The sequence below is a fragment of the Dioscorea cayenensis genome, chromosome 19 (assembly GCF_009730915.1).
Source record: "Dioscorea cayenensis subsp. rotundata cultivar TDr96_F1 chromosome 19, TDr96_F1_v2_PseudoChromosome.rev07_lg8_w22 25.fasta, whole genome shotgun sequence".
In the NCBI taxonomy this organism is placed as follows: domain Eukaryota; kingdom Viridiplantae; phylum Streptophyta; class Magnoliopsida; order Dioscoreales; family Dioscoreaceae; genus Dioscorea; species Dioscorea cayenensis.
The window spans coordinates 23,652,820-23,675,325 of record NC_052489.1 but is presented as its reverse complement, the minus strand read 5'-3'; the positions used below and the strand labels follow the sequence as shown (position 1 = coordinate 23,675,325).

Sequence of the window (22,506 nt, the reverse complement as noted above, 5' to 3'; positions counted from 1 at the left end):
GTTTACACACTAATGTTTATTAATACACAGAAAAGTACTAAACTATAGATTTAATCTAACCTTATAGAATCGATCATGCTCGTTACCGGTAGATATCTTGCCTCTTTGATCATTGAAAGACTCAACTACATTCGAGTACATCTCGCACCACCGTATACCCTTCAACAAATAGTTTGAACAATAATCAATGGTGGACTTGTGTAACAACCAAGTATGTGCATTCGCCGAAGTAGATGCAAGTTCACTAACTGCATCATCGAACTTCTTAGATTTGTACGCGTACGCAATTTTGACAATTACTATCCAACATTGTTCTTTCAATGGTTTCCCGAGTCTGCCATTGGCGTTCATGAAGTTGGCCTCCAAATTGCGTAACTAATAACCATGTGGCGATGAGAGGAAGACTCTCGTAACTACGTTCACCTCCAAATGACGCAGATAATTACCATGCAGCAATGAGAGGAAAACTCTCGAAACTACGTTCACAGGACCCTTGAATCGATCCTAGATGAATGTAATAACTTCTACATAGTCGTCTTGACCGTACAATGCCTCTCCAAGAACAGGAAGAAACCAAATCCAATTCTCATCTGTATCGATGTCAACCACAACGAATGCTATATGGAAGATACCTTCATTGTCATCTTTACACATTGCACCTAATAGAATCCCACCGTATTTACCAAGCAAATGTGTTTCGTCAACAAAAAGGTAATAACCTGTACCACTAATTGAACCCCAACAAAAAAAACCCAAAATGAGAAAAACGTGCGCTTAAATCGCTCACCGTTATTCTCAATGATGGCAATACTAAGCGTCTCTGAGAGAGGATGTTGAGATAGAAAAGTCTCGACAACGGCGCTCATACTTGCTGAGAAGGAGTCCCTGCATGACAATGCATAACACAAACAATATTAATAACAATGTTTATTACACACCAAACTTAAAAACTACATAGAAACGGATAATATTACATAAGAATGCATAATATTACACAGAAAGTATTGATATTACACAACAAGTATTGTTACTATAGGAAACACATTAAGCTAATTTAATACACATAAAAGCGTTTAATTACACAGAAACACACAAACTAAAAGTAACCGGCAGTCGATTCGGCAAAGCGTTTTGTACGAGTTAGGTGTCACAAACTTCACCTACGACACAAAAGGTTCCCATTGATTTTAAGCACCTGCATGGAATTTGAAAAACTACAAAAGTCATCGGCTGTTATTTACTATAAAATATGAGAAGATGAAGAACCTCAAAAAAGTTTTTCCCACGATCTCTAGAAGATGGAGAATAAAAGATGAGACGATGACAAATCTAAGAAAGCTCTTTTCCCGCCCTCTAGAAGATGTAGAATAATAAGAAAGACAATGAAGAATTGAAGAAGAATAAAAAACTGGAAAGCTTCAGCAACAAAATGAAGAAAAACAAGAAGAACTAGATTTTAAAAAAAAATGAAAAAGTTCTAACAACCTTGAAGCTTTCTTGGGATTTGGTTTTACTTTTCTTCAAAAATAGATGTGAGATGGAGGGGAAAATCCCTTCAGTATTTGCTTTTAAGAGAAGAGCATTCTTGACCATTCACACCACTTAAACTGATGGTTTTGACAACAAGGACTAAAAGAGAATGGGAACAATCAAGGAGAGACTATATGAAATATTGAAACTGAACAGGAAGAATGATTCTTCTCGGAGATTGAAAAGTAATTTTCCCTATATTTTAATATAAAACATATCAAATCAACCTAAAGTCATAAAAACTTCAATATATATATACATTCTTAATTATTTGTTCGTTTTACAAATACACATTCGTTTGACAAACACACATATCCAAACACCAATTATACGTCACGATGAGAAAAGACAAACAATACATACAAGCAAAAAACATACCGATTGCATTAGTGGGCAACTAAAAGCCAGGACAACATGAACTAGAAATTCCTGAATAAATATGTTAATTAAATCACAAAAAAAAAATCACTTCAAAAAACGGAAATAAAAATTAAGAAACTTAGTGTTCTTCAACGTATAGGGTCAGTAAGGCTGGCTTATGGCTGGCATGAAGCCTTCTCTACACTTAAACTGATGGTTTTGACAACAAGGACTAAAAGAGAATGGGAACAATAAAGGAGAGACTATGGGGTTGTTTGGTTGTCAGTATTTTAACTTACATGTAAGTGAAATTACAGTGTAAGTGAAAATATTGTATTTTAACTTACATCATATCTGTTTGGTTTGCTGTAATTTGAAATGCTGTATTTGCTTTTTCTTTGTTTGGTTTGATGTAAGTTGTGAGGTATAATTACCACGTAAGTGAAGTGGTAAGATTACCCCTATCACATATTTATATACTATAATTATTTAATATTATTCATAATTTTTTTTAATTATATACTATGATTCAATTTTATCTTCAAAAACTATTAATTATTTAACTCGCATTAATTACGATTAAGATTAATTAAAAAAAAATTAATTAATTTAGTGGTGATTTATTAAATTTAAAAAATATAATACAATTTAATTATATGCCATAAATATATTGTCCTATCTAAATTAAATAACAATTGGTATTTTAAAATATAATATCAAATTAAATAAAGCATAAATTACTATTTTTATAATCATATTATTACTAGGGATTTTAAATGAGAAAAAAATATAACCCCGGCATCGGGGTTACTAAATCCGATATTGGAGATATAACCCCGGCATCGGGGTTATGGCTAACCCCACCATCGGGGTTACAATTAACCCTAATATTACATCGGGGTTATGGCTAACCCCACCATCCAGTACGGGTTGTTTAATATAATTAATTTTAAATTATTATATTTAGTTCTTTCATTTAAATTTATTGAGAATGAAAGAAAAGCATAACCTTTTATCATTATCCATTGCTATTAGATCATTATCTTGTATATATTAATGAGTTTGGTATATTAAATTTAATAGAACTTGTTCTATTACATCACCTCACACTTATATATATATGCAACCTCAAGCATGATTAAAACCTTGGTTATGGATTATTTAGAACCAATAGAGTGATATATATATATATATATAGAATTCAAACAAATAACTCAAAGAGATAAATGAAATATAAAAATTATTTAGATTTTTTTGCAAAAATATGGAGCATTTCTTGATTAACAGCCAAAATTGAATTATTATATCCAAGGTCAAAACTGCAAAGGGTTGAGTTGACCAAGTAAAGACCCAAACTTTGAACAAGAGCACCTCACACTAATCTCCATCCTAACATTCAAAACCACATGGTAGTGCACTGTTGAGTCCATTAACACATTGTCATTTTGCTCTTTTAACTTTTACAGTCACCTTCTATGCCTTTCAGTGTTTCTTCAACCCGGTTGTTTTGTGAACAGTAAGAGATGTATGAGAAAAAAATAAAATAAAATCAAAGACACTAACTAGTGGGATATCCAGAAAAGCTCAATGCATAGATCCAAGAATTAAGAGCAAATTTTCAGCCAAGGATCAACAAGTAAGAGCAACAACAATCACAACAATCTCTTCTTCTTTTTCAGCCAAGGATCAACAAGTAAGAGCAACAACAATCACAACAATCTCTTCTTTTTCTTTCAATTAAACCATAGATCCAACAAAAATCAAGAGATGACAGCAAAAAAAAAAAGAAAGAGATTTGATCAATTACCTGTGAGGAGATCTTGACAGGTTTCTTCAAGCTCTTCTTTTTCTTTCTCCTCACAAGATCTGCACACATTATGATCAACCAAAAACATTTAAGAGGGAGAAACCAGATCTATTGATCTAGAGAGAGAGAGCGACAGAAAGACAGATCTTGCTCACCTGCTCGTCGCCGGTGGTGGAGGAACTCTTCGGTCGATGCCGGAGGCTGTCGCCGGTGGTGGAGATCATTGTCAGTGGTGGAGTTTTTTAACAGTGGTAGAGAGTGTGAGATGGTGACTGTAAAATTTTTGTTTTACAGGATTTTAACTCACAGCAAAAGTTGCTGTGAGTTAAAATGCTGTAAAATGAGGGTTTCTTGTAAAACTTTTTCCATGTAAAAGTAGCTTTTACATCTAACCAAACACCCAAAAGCAAGTTTTACAGATAAAACTTTTTACATCACACCTACTTACATCTAACCAAACAGCCCCTATATGAAATATCGAAACTGAACAGGAAGAATGATTCTTCCCGGAGATTGAAAAGTAATTTTCCCTATATTTTAATATAAAACATATCAAATCAACCTAAAGTCATAAAAACTTCAATATATATATACATTCTTAATTATTTGTTCGTTTTACAAATACACATTCGTTTGACAAACACACATATCCAAACACCAATTATACGTCACGATGAGAAAAGACAAACAATACATACAAGCAAAAAACATTCCGATTGCATTAGTGGGCAACTAAAAGCCAGGACAGCATGAACTAGAAATTCCTGAATAAATATGTTAATTAAATCACAAAAAAAAAATTCACTTCAAAAAACGGAAATAAAAATTAAGAAACTTAGTGTTCTTCAACGTATAGGGTCAGTAAGGCTGGCTCATGGCTGGCATGAAGCCTTCTCTACACTTTCATAGATGACAGAAAACAATTCCGTAGTTTGTGAGGCGCATGAAACGGTTAAGTTGGACAAAAACACAGCTACTCAGAATAAAAGAAAATTCACATTCCAATCTCACAAAAACAATCAGGCAATGCTGTTCCCCTCCCCATCACAAAATCTTCTTTGTGAGCCTCCCACAATGCGGATGCCAATTCCTTCCCTACCAATCCCTTTGAAGTGCTGCTCGCGAAAGCCTTACGGCTCAAAACAAGAGTTTTGTACATACCGTTCAATGCTCTCATTGCAGATACCATCTTGTCCATGTTTCCAAAATGGGTGGCAATGTAAGCCTCACTGTTTATAGATATATAGTAGTCCAATACAGCTTTTGTGTTTCCATGCATTGCAACAAAATCATCAGCACTGAGGAGAGAAGATTTTGTATGGACATTCGTATAGACTGATGTAAAGCCTTCGAGTTCTAAAATACCATCTCCAGCCGCTAGATAGATGGTGGTGTTTGTGGGGATAGCAAGAGCTTGAAGAATAAATGCCGTCTCATTTGGTGTCAGAGGACACTTCCCACGTTCCCTCCAGAGACGAGCAGCATCACCTGTCCATGGTTTCCTATCTCCACGAGCAGCTTCAATGGCCTTCAAAGATGATGGAGAAAGAGCATCATACTCACACTGAGTATAAGCTACCATGTCTGGTTCAAATCTGAGGTGTAGGGATAGGAAGGGTTTGGGTATAGCACTGAGAAGCTCAAAACCTTTCTTTTCCAAGGCCTTGTTCAGCCGCAGAGAATTGTAACAAGCTTGACAGAGAGCAGCCTTGGCATATAAAGGATACCTGCAGCATCATGGGATTTGGCTGTTAAAGGAACATTTTCTGACAAGTGGAAAAATCGATGAGCAAGTAATTAAAAAATAGCAATTTATAAATGGAAAACTTGGAGGCATACAAGAAACTGTGACAAATAGTTAGCCAGGAGAAAATAACATCAGTGGAGAGAGAATGAACATCCAGCACCGTGCAAAGATATCACACTAGTCAGTTGGTGCAAAAAGCATCGTGTAAATATTGACTGAAAGCAGCCTGACTGATAGAATTTCTATCAACCACATTGGAGCTTGGCAACCTAAACAACATCAAATTGACTTAAAACTCTCAGCGAGAAATTAAACAAGTTACTGCTTGGTTGGAAGTCATCGTCTAGGGTTAAATTATGTTTCATAGTCATTGATTTCAGGTTAGAAATGACAAGCAGAAAAACTTAATACGCTTGATACAGGGTAGCAATGAAATTGATAACTTATAATCAGTTATCTCACTACAATTTGATGGCAAGAAAATTACTTCTCTCAATCCACATTTCAACAAACACCATCCAAAGCTTCAAAACAGTTCAGTAGAACAAAGAATGACATGAAAACTTGGAGGTAGCAACAACAATCCCTTATGGTGAAACACAGTTCAGAGCTTTTATCATGAAAATTTTCGTACTAAATAATCAACCAAAAATATGTTGATGACAATGTTGAGTGTGATACCTATCTCTCCTCTGGCTCATTGCCGGTGTGATGGAGATAAACTGGTGCTTCAGTAACTCAGGGAGAACAACCTCAGCATAATCAAATGACCCCATGCGTTTGCTGCAATCCACTCTAAATGGTTCTTTTCCTGCAATCTCCTCTGGTAACTCTTTCACTATATCTACAAAACCTTTCGTCCGCTCAATAAAGAAGTCCACATCAAACACATCTGCAAAACCACTGTCAAAGACTCTCAATCAGTTCAGCCATTCAAGCCACCCCAGTACAAGCCAAGAATAAAAATAGAAACAATAAAAGTCACATATCATCACACCTTGATTCGTTCCAATAAGCAGCAACCTCAAATTTCGGTAAGACAAGTGTCGCATTCAAGAGTCGAGCAATTCCTATGCCATCACACAGCTAAAATGATAACAAATAAAAATTTTCATCAGCTAAAACTTTTCATATTGAATGAAGCATCGAAATGATATGGGGAAAACTTAAGAAACAAGGAACAAACTTGCTGTTAAAATCTCATCTTGTCTCTTCTCTTCGAATTCAAATTCATGAATTAAATGGGAGCAATCACAAAAACTGAATTGAAAATTAACAAAGAACAAAGGACTCACATCACGTCTCATCTGATTGAGGCCACCGTAGCAGTCAACCCGGATGAATCCATTGGTCTTGGGCGGCAGAGCTGCAGCATTTCAAACAAAAAACAACCAATTTGCAACCTTCTGCAAATAAAACCAGTCATCGTGCATTCAGGAAAATCAAACAAAAAAGGGAGAAAAACAATCTCCAAACCCTAACACCTCAGCATTTACTAACCAGTCAGAGGCCGATCCGTCCACCAATGACACGGCTTCCACTCAACGACCCTCGTGACACTCCAGATCTCCTCCGACGATCTCACCCTCGAGAAGAACCTGAACAATAGAAGAGAAGCATAAGATCCATGAACCAAATAACAGAGAGACGCGGGAAAACCCATCGATGCGGACCTCGGGGAGGTGAGAAGAGCGCGATTGGAGAAGGGGATGGAGGGGGAGAGGATGAGGATGGCAAGGAGGAAAGGAATGGCGAGAAGGAGTACGGGGGAGAGCGGGTGAAGCCATGAAGGATACGAGGGCATCGCAGCGCGGCGGAAGCGATCTCGATGCGTGGCCTCGCCGCCGAGGAGCGTAGATGAGAATGCGAGGGATCGAGATGAACTTTTTTCATAATAAACCCTCTTTTACTTTGATTTTATTATTGTTTTATTGTCAAGTGGTTAATGGTTGTTTTGCTGTAAATAAGATATTAAAAAAATGACTGATATTTGTTTAAAATATATTTTAAATGTTTGGTGGTATAATTTATTTTTTATTTATAAATTTTTGAGAGTTTGAGAAATGTGGGGATATGTTGATGAAATTGTTCGATATTATATGAATAAATTAGTATCTATAATAATTAGTTGTTCTGTGTTTGGGTTTTTTTTTAAATAAAAATTACTTGTTATTCATGTGTTGTTTTTTTACAAAAACAATAAGTGTTATATATCAAAGCATACTGGAAATTAATTATTTAATCTGTACACTATCAACAGGAGATAAGCGGTTTGGCCCATGAGCTCGCACCCACAACCCGCGATCGGTTAATATTATTATTTTTAACGATTTTTAAACTCGATATTTTTTGAATGTTGCATTCTTATTTTTTACAATAAGGCATATATTATTAGGTTACGAGTTTTTGATTTATAAGTTGTTTGTTTTGAAGCTAGTATATTTTTAATATAGATTACTTATATATGTTTCTTGATTTGCTTATTTATAAATGTGGATAAAATATTAAATTATTTAAAAGGAAAAAATATATACCTGTTACCCAAAAAACACACAAGGAAAAAACTCAAGAAAAAAAATATACACCTATTTCTTTTTAGCATTAGAGGTGAAGTCATGCAAGAAAAAAAAAATAGTAACTAATGCTCAAAAAAGCCATTAGTTGGAGTTGGGGTATTGGGTGGTGCTGGATGACAGTTGAGGACTAATCGACAAGCATTGCACAGGGCATGATCACCGAGAGTGATAATGGAGGATCTAAAAAGTATACATTTTATTTGATTGTTGACCTAAAGCATTCAAGTTTTAGTCATTTTGTGTTTGAAGCTTTGGAAGAACCTCAAGATTTATTTTAATTTACTAGTCAATACATATATATGAACTTGTTATTTACTGATTATTGCTGAGTTTTAAATTTAAATCTTAAACTTCAAAAATCATCAGGATATTTGTATATGTTATTTTTGTCACAATAAGAGATGGATCAATGGCAAATATCATACTATGATTTATAAAAACTCAAATAAATTACAAATTATAAAAATCTCAATCCATAAAATAGAAAAAAAATGGACCTATTGACAAATCAAAACTAAGCAATTCATGTTTGAAACTCTATGTTTCTCCAAATCCCTATAATTGATAAAATCCTTTCTATGTTTAAAAAATTTTTATTTTTTTGTATTATATAAATACATATTTTTAAAATCCAGATTTATAAATATTTTTAAATAAATATAAAATCGTGAAATCCAGCATTTTTAAATATATTCAACTAAACACTTATGTATTTACAAATATAAAAATTTACAAATACACTATAATTATAAAATATACTATGATTACAAATTCAATGTATTTTGAATTACATCAAATAGAATGGTACCTAAAGCAATAAAAAATCAATTATTGATAAAAAAATAAAATCACTAAATTAGAATGATAATTTTATTTTTAACCTTAAAAAATTTAAAATAACATATTTTGAGTATAGTCGAGGGACCTATGCCTGAGAGTAAACGAATATGTTTAAGCTCAACAAGGACTTTACAGTAATTTCACTACAATCAGGGAAGCACGCTTTAGTTTTCTTTTGGGGCCGATATGGGCCCACCTCTGATACGAATCTAGCCCCAAAAAATTAGAAGGTTCACGAGACTCATGTGCGACTAGTCCTCAGTAGCGAAGCCCACCAAAGTCTCAGGTCAAACACCCCCAATTCCATTCCCAATTCCTCATCGTCGGCACTCGGAGCAGCGCAGCCAGCGACCCCGAGCTCCATCGATCGATGAAGCGAGACGCCGGAGAGGCCGACGGGGATCTCTCCGACGCCCCACAGTCCTCACCTCCTTTCCGTAAGAGGCCGGCAGCTGAGACGGAAGCTGAGCCGCTTCCCCCTTCGGATATGGTGGAGACCTCCAACTCGAGCCCCAACCGTAACCCTAGTCCTCTTCATGGTGCTCCAGACTATGAATGGTCATGCTTCGCTGATGAGGATCCCATGCTGCAGTCCTCCGCCGTCCCGGAAGATGAGGCTGCCAAGAAACCGCTTATTGGCGACAAGGTTAGATTTCGGGATCATTTCTTGAAACCCTTAGTCCAGTGTCTTCTTGTTTCCGCATTGAGATCGGTGGCCTTTTTCTTGGATCTGGTTTTGGTCTGTGATTTCTTGCAATGTGAGTGAACATTTTACAGATCGTTTAGCACATTGATCTGTGTTTCTTTCCTCTGGGTAGAGAAACCCCTGTGAAGATCCAGGTTTCGTGAATCATTAGCATGGCAACGTCCCTTTGATTCATAATTAATACTCTTGAATTCTATCGCTCCCAAATAGATAGATATACTATTGACTATGCTACAGAATCAATCTGTAGTCGTTCTCCCACGCATGGAGCAAACTTTTCTTGAAATCACAAAGCAGACTGTGTGTGTGTGTGGCATTTAGAAAGAAATATAACCCGGATCTTTGTTTTCTTGAACCACATGTATGTCTCAAAGTCCACTTTACACGTATGAAATTATGGAATAAGTTCTTTTCCTCGTTATTTTGTTATGCCAGTGTTCTATTGCTGGCGTGAAAAGCCAAAGGTTAATATATCAGTGTGAACCTCTTAAGCTGGGCATTTGTTTTTACAGGAACTACTATCTGCATTAGCAGCAGAATACCAGTCTGGCAGCCCCATTCTGTTGGAAAAGATCAAGGTTTATTGAAGCATTATACTATGGATGCTTCTGCTGAATTTCTTCCTCTCGTTGGTAACATTACATCAGAGAAAGTCACTGTGAGGCATTAATGAGTATACTGTGCAATGCAGCTTCTTGGTGAGCAATATGTTGCCTTGCGTCGAGCACGGGGAGATGGGAATTGTTTCTTTAGATGCTTTATGTTTTCTTACCTGGTAATGTAGTACGGGTCACTTCTGAAGCAGCTTTTGCTCTTGTTTGTCTGACAAACTTATCTCATTTGTGTCTTTTTTGTTTTTTTTAAATTAGGAGCACATTTTGGAGACACAAGATAAAGCTGAAGTCGATAGGATTACTGCAAAAGTGGAGGAATGCAAGACAACTCTGCAGAACCTTGGATACGCTGATTTCACCTTTGAGGATTTTTTCTCAGTAAGCATTGACTAACAAATCTTTTGAGTTGTTCAATTCATTCGGTGCACAATCTAGCTTATGGTTATGGCATTTGTGATCTTGAAGATAACTACAAATTGAAGCTGTTTCCGTATATATATTGTTATATGATTTTCCATATGCCAACCTTGTTTGAAGAATCCAATTAGCAACTTGCACCAAAAACCTGTCAAGGTTGTAGGTAAACTTTTCCATTTTCTCATTGTAAAGTAAATATTACACGGCTTAATTCTGCTATGCTATTTTTTCTGGTTATAAATTTTAATTTTGTAATTAATTTCTCTCAAAGCCATTCTCTCACTGGTCTTGGATGTTTCTGTTATGTGACGGAACTTTGTTTGGATTTAAACATTTAATCATTGAGCTCTTAATGATGTTGTCAAGGCCTTCACCTTTCCTTCTACATTTTAATCATCACCATCTATTTCCTTCCCAATTTTGTTCCTATTTTGTTGTCAGCATTCGCTTTTCCATCTCAATATTTAGCGTTTCCAATGAGCTACGGATTGTGCTCATTGTCTGTCACTATCCATCATTTTGAGAAGTTTGCCTGTTCTTGGAGTCACATGGTGCTAACTTTTCTGTCATCTCTGGCCTTCTTGTCATTCTGTGGCTATATTTCTGACAAGTCTGGCTTCTGTTAGCATTTTGCATCATGGCAAAAGAAAGCATCTCAAACTAGTGGTGCTTGATTACCAGTGTATGCAAATTGTACTGCAGAGAATTTTCTTTTGTCAATACAACAATTTCTCCTCAGATGCTGAAATGGTATTCTTTGGAATAAGTCTCTTTTGTCATGTTGTTTGTAGTAATTCTTAAAAGGAAGAAAATATACAGATCTCTTTTCCATTTGGTAGTTGCATATCTATTTTGACAACTCAAAAATTTACTTTTAGTCTAATAAATGATGGACATTCTTTTTGGTGTAGACTCTTATAACAATATTATTCATTTGCAAAACCTTGGTGTAAAATTTCGAGTCCATCATCTTTTATGATTCTTCTAGTTTGATATGGTGTTGCCAAGGAATGCCTTATTATCTTTAATCCAAATTTTCTCACACTAATCTCAATTGCTGGTAACAGCTGAAATGGTAAGTGATTTTTGCAACTTCTTGAAAGCCTCCATTCAGTGTAGGAATATCTTCCTTTTCCAATCCAAGTTAAAATAGCAAGGCACTTTTTTTTGCCTGAGATTTAGTAATCTCTTTCTGAGTCTAATCCACTGAAACATTTTAGTCTAAATCAGCTTTTGTGTGTAAAATTCACAGAAACATGTTGGAGTTGGGACACTTGAATTTATTGCATGCTGATGTTTATTTGTCATACTCAAATTTCTAGGTATTCCTTGAGCAACTAGAAAATGTCTCGCGTGGAAATGATACTCCTGTCAGGTAAATACTTATTGTGTTTTACTTTTTTCCTGATACTATTTGATCTAAAAGTGATCAACCTCTTTTATTTAATTCATTGGAAATTTTTTATGATGTTATGTTGCCAATGTGTTTCAATTTTAATTTCAGCCATGAGGTACTTGTGGAAGTGAGCAGGGACCAATCCACATCTGATTATGGTAAATAATCTCAAGTATATATCATTTTATATCTTTGTTTTGTGTTGTTAATTATGGGCACTGATATTGTTTAGTGGCCAGTGGTTATGTTTTTCAGATTTGTGACTGCTGGCGAAATACAAAGACGAGCAGAGTTTTTTGAACCATTTATTGTTGGCTTAAGCAGTGCTACTGTGAGCCAGGTTATTATATGCCTGACTATCTTGCAAATTCTGCATCTTTTTTTGACATAGCACCTCATTTTCCCCAGTTTTTATTTATTTATTTATTTATTTATTTTCATGTCTTCTTTAATAGTTCATGTTGTGGTTAAAATTTTCTGGAAATTCAGTAGATGGCCTGCGAATTTATGTACATAATGTAAATTCTCTTGACCAATTACTGCCACTGTGACCTAGATAGAGAAATTTCTTAAAATTATATAGATTAGCAGATTTGAGATAATTTCTAGTTGTTTCATCTAGATCACATTAGGTGCATGAAATAAAACTCTCTGATTAGGCATGCTGGTTATGTTACTGTTCTCATAATTGGATGGCATGTTGATTGAACCAATTCTGTCTTATCCTGTAATAGTTCTGCAAGACATCAGTGGAGCCAATGGGAGAAGAAAGTGATCATGTTCACATCATTGCTTTGTCAGATGCTTTGGGTGTTCCCATTCGTGTCATATACCTGGACCGAAGCTCGTGTGATACTGGAAGTGTAAAAGTCAATCATCATGACTTCATCCCTGCTTCGGATGGCCATAAGGAGATCAGTCAGAGCAGTGGATCAGACATTGGCAATCTCTCGAAACCCTATATCACTTTGCTGTACCGGCCTGGCCACTACGACATTCTCTACCCCAAGTGACTTCACAGTTAAGTTGCATTAAGGGTGAGTTGCTGGCATTACCTATTTGTTTGGAGGTGCTTCCCGTTACCAGTTTTTGTGGAGGTGACCATTTTACTTGTTTTCAACTTCTTGCAGGTTGTGAAAGGTGGCAATGTCTATGGCGGGTTGTAAAAAGTACGATGACATGAAATCATTGCAGGAATAGCATGTATGGCCTGGAAACTAGGTCTTGGCTATCATTTTTTACTTCATGTTCCTTTTTCACCTGTAGGTCTAGCTTCAAAAAACTTGTGAGATCCTGGATTGGCATCCAACCTGAATTGACACTCTCTTGTTTAGCTTTATCTGCCATCATGCAGATGTGCTAGATGATGGAATTCTTGAAATGAGTGTCCATTTTCAGGTGCAGTGATGCATGAGCATCCTCAAGACATGATCCTTAATTCTTGTTTCATGTGGAAGCCACCTGAAGAAGTGCATCAGATAGTTACCGATGCATTTCAACTACATTTTGGTCTCCATCTTTTATGGTGTGGTTTTTGTTGGTAAATAACATTGATGTCCCTGCGAGCTTTTTCTTCTTGCTGCATTTTTTTCCTGACATGCGGGTTTCTTTCTTTCTTTTATTATTATTTTTTTTCTTTTGCCTGCAAGTGATTTCATCAAAACTCTGTGCTTTTAGTTGTCGTCATTTCCCTTAACAAGCAACACTCATTTATCATTTCTTTTCATCCTTTTTCTACCAGTTCCTCGTATGCTTCTTGTTATGTTCTTCTTGATCTTGTCTTCTTTTTCTTTATCTTATTGTTCTTGTGCTTGTTCTTGTTGATATTTACCTTTGCCTTAGATGTGTTCTACTTGATCATGTTCTTCTCTTTAAACGTGTTCTTGTTATGATTGTTCTTCCTCTTATTTATCTTGTTATACCTGAAATGTTTGTCTCATGCTTTTCTTCTTATTTGTATATTAATTTCATTGTAGTGAAGTAGTTCTACTCTTTGCTCATCGTTTCCTTCTCTCTCTTTTTTTTTTTTTAATAATAAAGTTTGTTTGTTGTATGCAAGTCTTTCTTCTTCCAAATGTGTATATTCTTGTATGCTAGTTTTTTATACTGAAGCCATTTCAATTTTGCAGTTAGAAGTACGTAGAAATAAGTGAAGCAATTGGAAGTAAAAAAACAAAATAGTTGGCAGTAAACAAGAAGTGGGCTTGGAAATCTAGGCAGTTGGAGGTAAATGGGAACAAGCTTAGTTGGAAGTAGATATGAACGAGTGAATTTGGAAGTAAATCTAGAAGTAAAAATTTTTGACAATAGGGATAGTTTGATGAGTATAACATTAGGCTCAGACTGAAACTAAATAGTTAAAGCGGATAATCCAAGTAATTGGAAGAGAGAAAATCAAAGGAAGTGGAAGCAAATAGATACAAATGAACTTGAAATTGGAAAAAAATAATAATAATAAAAAATAAAAAATAGAGAAGGGAACCCAAGTAGCTAAAAAAGATGCATCTGTCCCCGGATTTGAATTTCAAAATCCACTGGTTTGGCCAAATGAGGTAAATTAGCTCTTTTTGGCCTGCATTTATTTCAGGCAGTGCAGTGCGCCTTGGGACTGAATAAGAAAAAGGAAGGATTGCACGGTTATAAACAAACATTGTTGGCATATGATCTTCATGCCTTTTTTTCTGTCTTTTCCTTTTTTATGTTGATGAGTCATAAAAACTATCCATATCTCCATCTGATTTGTGAAGAGAAGGAAATGAAAGGGGTAAAAATCCTGAAAGGGTACCCAACTATGCTCATATTTCAAAATGGGTATTATTTTTTAATTTTTTTTTTTTTTTGGTACCACAATATAATTTCAGTTCACCATGTGGGTACCCATGTATTTCCGGTTAATAGGGCTGTTAAAAAAAAAACCGTTTAAACCGTAAACCAGACCAGACCGGTTTTTTTTTTAACCGCCGGTCCGGTTCCAACCGGTTTTGTCATTAACCGGTCCGGTTTTGAAACCGGTTCCAGACCGGTTCGGTTCCAGTTTTCGGAACCGCGGTCCAAACCGGACCGGACCGGTTTATTTATAAATATGTAAATATGGTTTTACGTTTTAGGGTTTATTAAAAAATTGATTTGATCTCTCGTGTGAAAAGTTCAAACAAGACAAATGCGAGGATATATAGATAAGCAATGTATATTAATTAATTTAATTTTAATTCATAAAAACTGGGACCGAACCGGACCTGTCCAAAATGGTCTAAACCGGAACCGGACCGGACCAAACCGGTCCAAAACGGTTTGGACCGGTTCGGGTTTCCCTGTTATTTGGTCCGGTCCGGTCCCAATAATAAGGAAACAGTTTAACCAGTCCGGTCCAATTCTTGACCGGTCCGGTTTTGGACCGTGCATAGCCCTACCGGTTAAAACTTATCTACGTGGCAGCCGGAGAAATGAGTTGGCAGGGGTTTGGGCACGTCAGCTACTCACGTGGAGGAGGGACGTTGCATTTTAAGCCAGATCAGCCAGCTTATTCCACGTCAGCCCGGGCTCTCGTCATCGTCCTCCTTCTCCACACTCTCTTCTTCTGGTTCGTCTTCACCTTCTTCTTCACGTCCTTCTTCTTCATCTCATGTTCTTATTTTCTCTTCTTCTTCTTCTTCTTCTTGTTCTTCTTCGTCTTCGTCGAACCAGGTGTTAGCTATTACATTGGAAAATACATTAAAATTAACCTCAGATTGTGCCATTATAACAATTCCAAACGGGTGAATACGATCAACCAGAAACCGATTTAGAAGATTTCTAAGCCATAAAGCTCACCCTCTCTTTTTCTCTCTATTTCTCTAAATCATGACCTGAGAATTCTGTAACCAGTTTCTCAAATTACTAATATAAAGTTTTAAAAAAAACTTCCACGCTTGGAACTAGATGGCAAAGCTTTGTAAATTTGCAAGAACTGCATATTGATAGTATTAACCAAATGTCTGCAAAATTTACAAAATGACATAGTTCTAAAATTGGAACTGGATGGCAAAGCTCTATAAATGACAATAAAGACATATTCTAAAATTTGCAAGAACTGCATATTCATAGTATTAAGCAGATGTCTGCAAAATTTACAAAATGACATAGTTTGTTTGTTTCCTCCTTTTGAAACACCACAAAAAAGAAATAGTTTCCAAAATTTACATATCATAGACAGTTTGTTAAACACTAATTTTTGTAAAAACTACTTAGCCCACTACATAATGCTTCAACTATTGTGTATCACCAGATGTAGTAGATCCTTTTGAACCAGATGGCACCCAAATCTTTTTCTTCTTGTTAGCAGCCCCATCTTTGTCATTGGCACGAGCCCGCATTGCAGGAATTCTTAGGACCGTTGGAGTTTTTTTTCTGCCGAGCTTTATCTGTTTGAACCACATGCTCCTTTTCCTTTATAACATCCTTTGGTGGGCATTTTGTATTGGCAATATTTCTTCCACTTCTAGTTGGTAATTTAGTCATATTTAGCCTTCTCTCTGCCATAGTTGTTCTTTCAGTAGGAGGCTGCTCACAATTACAAATAACATAATATAAGATGGCATACTCAAATTTTACTCTAGAAGACAATTTAAATAAAAATACTAAAAGTTTTACACCATATTAATGCTCATATCTGATCCTATTGTGCATTGAACCTGTTGTGAGAGTTGGCCAATATCAATTTGTTGTGAAAGTTGCCCAGGTTCACTAGTTCTGTTGATGAGGTGTTGTGAGAGCTGGCCAGGTTCAGCATTTCTATTGATGAGGAGATCAACCTGTTTATCAACTGCCTTAGGTTTAGCTCAAACAAATGGATCCAAAGGAGATACATTAATTTAGAATACTTTAATTCCAAACCTGGATAAAATGCTCTTCAAGGACATGGGGATCAATAGCAGCCTTAGGATCTATGCTATCGTCCTATAAAGCATGACAAATTTAATTAAAATGGACAATGTCAGATTAAACCAAGTTGTTGAAACACTAAAAAAAAAAACCACATTGCCCACATTCTCTGTTGCAGATGACTGACAACCTGCCATGTCCCTCTTCCCCTACAACAAAGATATATTTATTTATGTCACATAAATGAAAAACCCAAGTAAATCTTAAATGAATGTAAATTAAATATACCTGCGCACCATGAAATCTTTTATTGTGTCCAGGTTTTCTGCCAAAACTGCACTTCAGTGTGATGCCTTTCTTGCATACCTTCCCTTTATTGAAGCCCACATTTTGTTCATCTGCTTCCCTCCTTCGAAGTAAAGGTTTCCTACCTCTCTTCTTATTTAATGGCTGAGGTGGACAAATGGGTATTTGATCACTTTTGGGCCAACATTCTCTACCTTGTGTGGGGTATAAAATATAGGAATAGGTTTTAAGGTAAGTTGCAACTGTGTAACACTCATCCAAGTGATTTTCGGGTCTATCCTTATTATAGTAAATGGCTGAGATTGCATGACTACAGGGTATTGATGTAAGTTGCCATTTTCTACAAGTGCAACCCCTTTCTTTCATGTCTACAACAAATTGGCCATATGGTCCCAAGACTTGATACTTAACTCCTCCAAACCAGGTTGACATGTATTTATTACTTGTCTCCTTCAATTTCTTTGATTTTCTGAGAATTCCAGGGCAGTGAGTTGTGTTGCATTTCTTCATAGCATCTCTTCTTTTTTGTATTCTAACCATTAGTTTGGTTCTAATCATTTCATTCATGGTGATGATGCCCTTTGTCCTAGCTGTCAATATCTGACTATTAAAACACTCACATAGGTTGTTTAGGAGCATGTCGCATTTGAATTAGGTTTAGAAATGACTTCTAGACCAATGTTTTGGGTCTATATTTTTCAAATATTGATATGCACCTTCAGACATAACTTTTAAATCATCCATTACCTTCTGAAATGCTGGAACATAGCTAGCCTTGGCACAATTCCATAATTGGTCCTTGAGGGCCTTACACCTATAATTTTTTTTTAAAGTTTGTATGTATGTGCCTCACACAAAATCTGTGTTCAGAGTATGGGAATAATTCTTCAATAATGGGTATAAGGTCCTATATAATTATTCATGTCCACAAATCACAGCCAATAAACATAAAGGTCCAACAGAATAACAGAACAAAGAATGGCAAACACAAGAAATTCAACCAATGAGATCTTCAATTTAATTTATCTTAAAAAAAAAACATACAAGAAACAAATTACAATAATCTTACCTTCTGCCTATCTGTCATGAATGCGAAGTGGTGGCTATTGTTTAAGTCCAAATCCTCAGCCATCAAGCTCAAGAACCACTGCCGATTCTCGTTGTTCTCCTTCTCAACAACAACCTATGCAAAAGGGTATGTGCTATCGTTGGCATCTATTCCCACATCCGACAGCAACTGGCCACCATACAAGCCCTTGAGGAAGCACCCGTCTAAAGAAATTATATGCCTGCAGCCTTCTAAGAATCCAGCCTTGAGTGGATCCAAACATACATACATCCCTGCAAAAACACTTTCATGACACTTGAACTTCACTGTTAAATTGGCATGAGTTCGTAATAATTCAAGCCTATAATCATAAAGGCTCCTTATCTGTGACTCATCATCACCATCTAGCATCATGTCAAACAAGGAAACAAATTACAAATTACATTTGGGTATCAAAGTTTAGACTGAACATAATTAAACTAAACAAAATATAACAAAACAGAAATTAATCAGAGTTACCTGAGAGCAATACATTTGGCTCTCCATGCTTTAAGTCTACTTATATCAGCTTGCTGGTTCAGCTTGACTGCTTGGATGATCCCTGCAATTTTCCAGGAAGGATCAGCTCTAAACTGCTCTAGGTAGTTATTTGCTATCCAAGTTGCATTCACGTGTCTAATATTGTGATCTCTTGTGCACTCATGCTTTAGGTTCCCATATTTAATTTGGATAGTTGCTTTGTCTTTGTACATCGGTGAAGCCCACAAATACCAAGGGCAGCCAGCACGTCTGCAGAAAAGCCTTGCATCTTTTCTTGTTATTTGGCTTGAAATTCATGGCATATCTATTTTGTATACCATAATTTCTAACAGCTTCTCTGAACTGCTGAAAACTTCTGAATTTCATGCCAATTTTGAATTCTGGTTCCCTCATATCAGTATCTTCATTGAAATCAGCATATTTTTGCCTTGCAGGGGCTAAGTTTTCCTCACCTGTGCTAGAACAAGATTGCAAGCCAGCAAAGTCAGTAATATCAGAGTCTTCATTATCATTATCAAACTCTGCCTCAATAATTGGTTGTTGGTCTCGTTTTTGAACACCTTCTTCCTCATGTTCTTCCTCAACATGTTCTTCAGGTTCTTCCTCAAGATCTTCCTCAAAATCCTCCTCAGGATCTTTCTCCTTTGGTTCTTGAAATTCATCGCTATTGAAGCTATAGTCTGAGTCATGCAGGTCACTAGCATTTGACTCGTTTTCATCCTCACCATCTCTCCTTGTGTCCCTGCATGCAGTTGCATCTTCACCCAATTGTACCCTTGTTGCATCAGCATCAGCATCATCTTTTCTATTATCTTCAGTGACACCATCAACAGACTTGCTACATCCTACAGTGCATAATTTAGCATAAACACTGATAGCTTTTCTCCTTCGATCAATATTCCTTGCCATTGAGAGAGCATCCAAATCATTTCTTATCTGAACTAATGATTTCTGTCCATTTTTCACTTCCATCCACCAGAAAGTAGTACCTTCCACTTGTAATTTCAATTCATTAGCCATGTTGAGTATTTCTAACATAGATATCTTGTCTTCGCAGCAGAAATCAACATACCCCGCTAGTTTGTAATCAGCCCAGGTGTACATGTCACCATTGGTGTAATACATGTTGATTATGAAATAATCAGAATTGTTTGCTAAAACACAAAATCGAATTGCCAATTAGCTATTGTCCACAGTGTAGTAATAGAACTAGACTACAAAATTAAAAAAACTGTAAATTCAACAACTACTAATCTGGAAAAATATTCCAAAACTAAGATAATGCAAATTGAACCAGAATTTCATAACTAAACAACTGGCATAATTAAAATCAGCGAACTAAGCCAATATAAACTAAGATTCTGCAAACCTCTGTGGCTAATTAAGTAAAATAGAACACTATGAAGTAGCCTATAATTGACACATTCAACAACAAAATTCAACTCTTACTGGCTAAACTACTATCATCAAGAATAAATCAAAGTAGATTACACAACAGAACATGCAACTCAAAGAAGGATGCTAGCATCTAACTCAATGTGGAAAAATATCTAAACAACAAAATTATACACATAAATGACAGAGATGTGAAAATGTCATTAAACCCTAATTAGCGATTTCATCTTCATCCATAATAAACATCCAAATCAATGGCACAACGCTAAACAAAATACCGAAAATTAAAAATAAAAAAAAACACAAAATAAACCCCTCAATTTGATAATACATAACCAGATAGGGCCCACATTCAACTGTCGATTTCCTAGTAATTAACCTAAATGCCCTCAATTTCTTTCCCCCATTTGCAAGAATTTTCCCAACAGAACAACGCAAAGAGAATGACACTTACGGTATTCTGCATCTCCAACATCTGCAGGCCGTATTGCCCACTCAACATCCATGTCGATTCCTGCACCGTCTCTCGTCCCGGATGATTATGCGCTGGTGTTTGATAGAATGTGCAACCTCTCGATTAGGGTTCTGTTTAATTGGAGATGAAGAAGAAGGAAGTGAAGAAGAAGGTGAAGACGAACCAGGAGAAGAGAGTATGAAGAAGGAGAAGAAGACGAAGATGGGCGATGTTGATGAGGGCCCGGGCTGACGTGGAATAAGCTGGCTGATGTGGCTTAAAAATGCCACGTCCCTCCTCCACGTGAGTAGTTGACGTGCCCAAACCCCTGCCAACTCATTTCTCCAGCTGCCACGTAGATAAGTTTTAATCGGAAATACATTGGTACTCACTCGGTGAACTGAAATTATATTGTGGTATCCAAAAAAAACAAATTGAAAAATGGTATCCATTTTGAAATATGGGCATAGTTGGGTACCTTTCCAGGATTTTTACCTGAAATGAAATAGTAACTACTATTTTATTATAATGATGGTTATATATATCTAAAGTAAACAAGTCACTCACTTAAACCATGGTGGACACTGTTGATCTCTTATTTTTTTTTTTTTCACTACGCAAGAAAGAGAATTATCATCTTTCTGTCACAAAAATAGTGGTAAGGTTGTTCTTCAAGTTTTTGTTTCTATCACTGTCATTAAAAAAATATTTAATAACTTAAATTATGAAAATATTTGACAAAAATACTATTTTATAAATAATACTTTTAATTATTACTATGCTTATTCTTTTCACACAACATCGCAGAGTTAGAAATTTTTTTTTTATGGAAACCACTTATATAGAAACAATTTTCTTTAATCATTTATTTAAGATTTTTTTTAATTATTATTATTATTATTATTATTATTATTATTATTTGCATTTTATTCTTTTTGTTTTCACATATGAGTGTATAGGTATTAATTCTTGGTGATGCGTTTGGTTTTTATTTTATGAACAAATTTTCTAATTGTGTTTTTAAAGATAAAATCATAATTAATAATAAAGTACATAGTTTGATTTTTTTGATTTATTGGTATTGGGTTATTTGCATAGAATATTTGTTTCAAAAAAAAGATTTAAGATTCAATCTCAAATTTGTGTAAGATGATGACACATTTGAGTTTACTCTATATTTGTATGTCACTCACGGGCCGTTTGAATCGTGGAATGGGAATGAAAATATAAATGAAAAGAATGGTAATGAGAATGATAATGGATGTTAATAGTATGTTGTAAAATTATCATTTTGCCTTTTAGTGCAAATCAATAATATTGAAGCATTACTTATTTTAAATTTTTTATTAGTGAAATATTTTGAATATTAGATATTTTTATTATTATCTTATATTAATTAAATAATTTATTTTTATTATTATTTAAATTACTTACTATAAATAAGTATTATAAATATTTAGATATTATTGTTCATTTTTTTATAATTGTAATTAAATATATATGTTAAATTGTTCGTATTATTATTATTTATTTTTTAAATTAGAATTAAATATATATGTTAAATATGTTGTAATTAAATATTATGGGAGAAAGTTATTAACATCTTTTTCCTTTAATTCCCATCCATTATCCTAAATTTGGGGCTAATAGAATTTGGGATAATGAAGACTAGCCATCTATTGTTTTGACGAGGGAATCCATTCCCATTTTCCACCTTCCCAAATATGTGCTTCTCTTAAGAGATGTGTCTATTTTTATTTTTGGGTAATCAAAACCTCTATCCAAACGCGCACTTGAATAAGATGTTGCCCAATTATTTGTACATATATATATAAAAAAAAGTTACGCGTTGTTGTTTGGTTTTTAATTTTAAACGAAGTGCATATTCAGTTTTGAATGTCTTCAAGTAT

General features: G+C 35.3%; 2 protein-coding genes across 4 annotated transcripts; one reads left to right on the top strand and one right to left on the bottom strand.

Moving 5' to 3' along the window:
* Window positions 1–4,502: 4,502 nt before the first annotated feature.
* Window positions 4,503–7,339, bottom strand: LOC120283321 (O-fucosyltransferase 13). Of its 3 annotated transcripts, XM_039289969.1 has the most exons (6): window positions 7,118–7,339; window positions 6,945–7,042; window positions 6,740–6,810; window positions 6,442–6,530; window positions 6,126–6,347; window positions 4,503–5,424 (listed from the first exon to the last, which is right to left on the bottom strand). In XM_039289969.1, exons 1-6 carry the CDS (start codon window positions 7,246–7,248, stop codon window positions 4,692–4,694), a joined length of 1,344 nt encoding a protein of 447 aa, XP_039145903.1. In that variant the 5' UTR covers window positions 7,249–7,339; the 3' UTR covers window positions 4,503–4,691. The 3 variants fall into 3 exon arrangements, with proteins under 3 accessions (XP_039145903.1, XP_039145904.1, XP_039145905.1); XM_039289970.1 differs by lacking the exon at window positions 7,118–7,339 and having other exon boundaries at window positions 6,740–6,850; XM_039289971.1 differs by lacking the exon at window positions 7,118–7,339 and having other exon boundaries at window positions 6,740–6,847.
* A 1,768-nt stretch (window positions 7,340–9,107) lies between these two features.
* On the top strand, window positions 9,108–13,573 carry LOC120250142 (OVARIAN TUMOR DOMAIN-containing deubiquitinating enzyme 1). Its single transcript, XM_039258926.1, has 9 exons — window positions 9,108–9,506; window positions 10,079–10,144; window positions 10,258–10,341; window positions 10,436–10,558; window positions 11,920–11,972; window positions 12,102–12,151; window positions 12,233–12,333; window positions 12,728–13,030; window positions 13,124–13,573. The coding sequence occupies exons 1-8, from the start codon at window positions 9,231–9,233 to the stop codon at window positions 13,004–13,006; spliced, it is 1,032 nt and encodes a 343-aa protein (XP_039114860.1). The 5' UTR covers window positions 9,108–9,230; the 3' UTR covers window positions 13,007–13,030; window positions 13,124–13,573.
* Window positions 13,574–22,506: the final 8,933 nt, after the last annotated feature.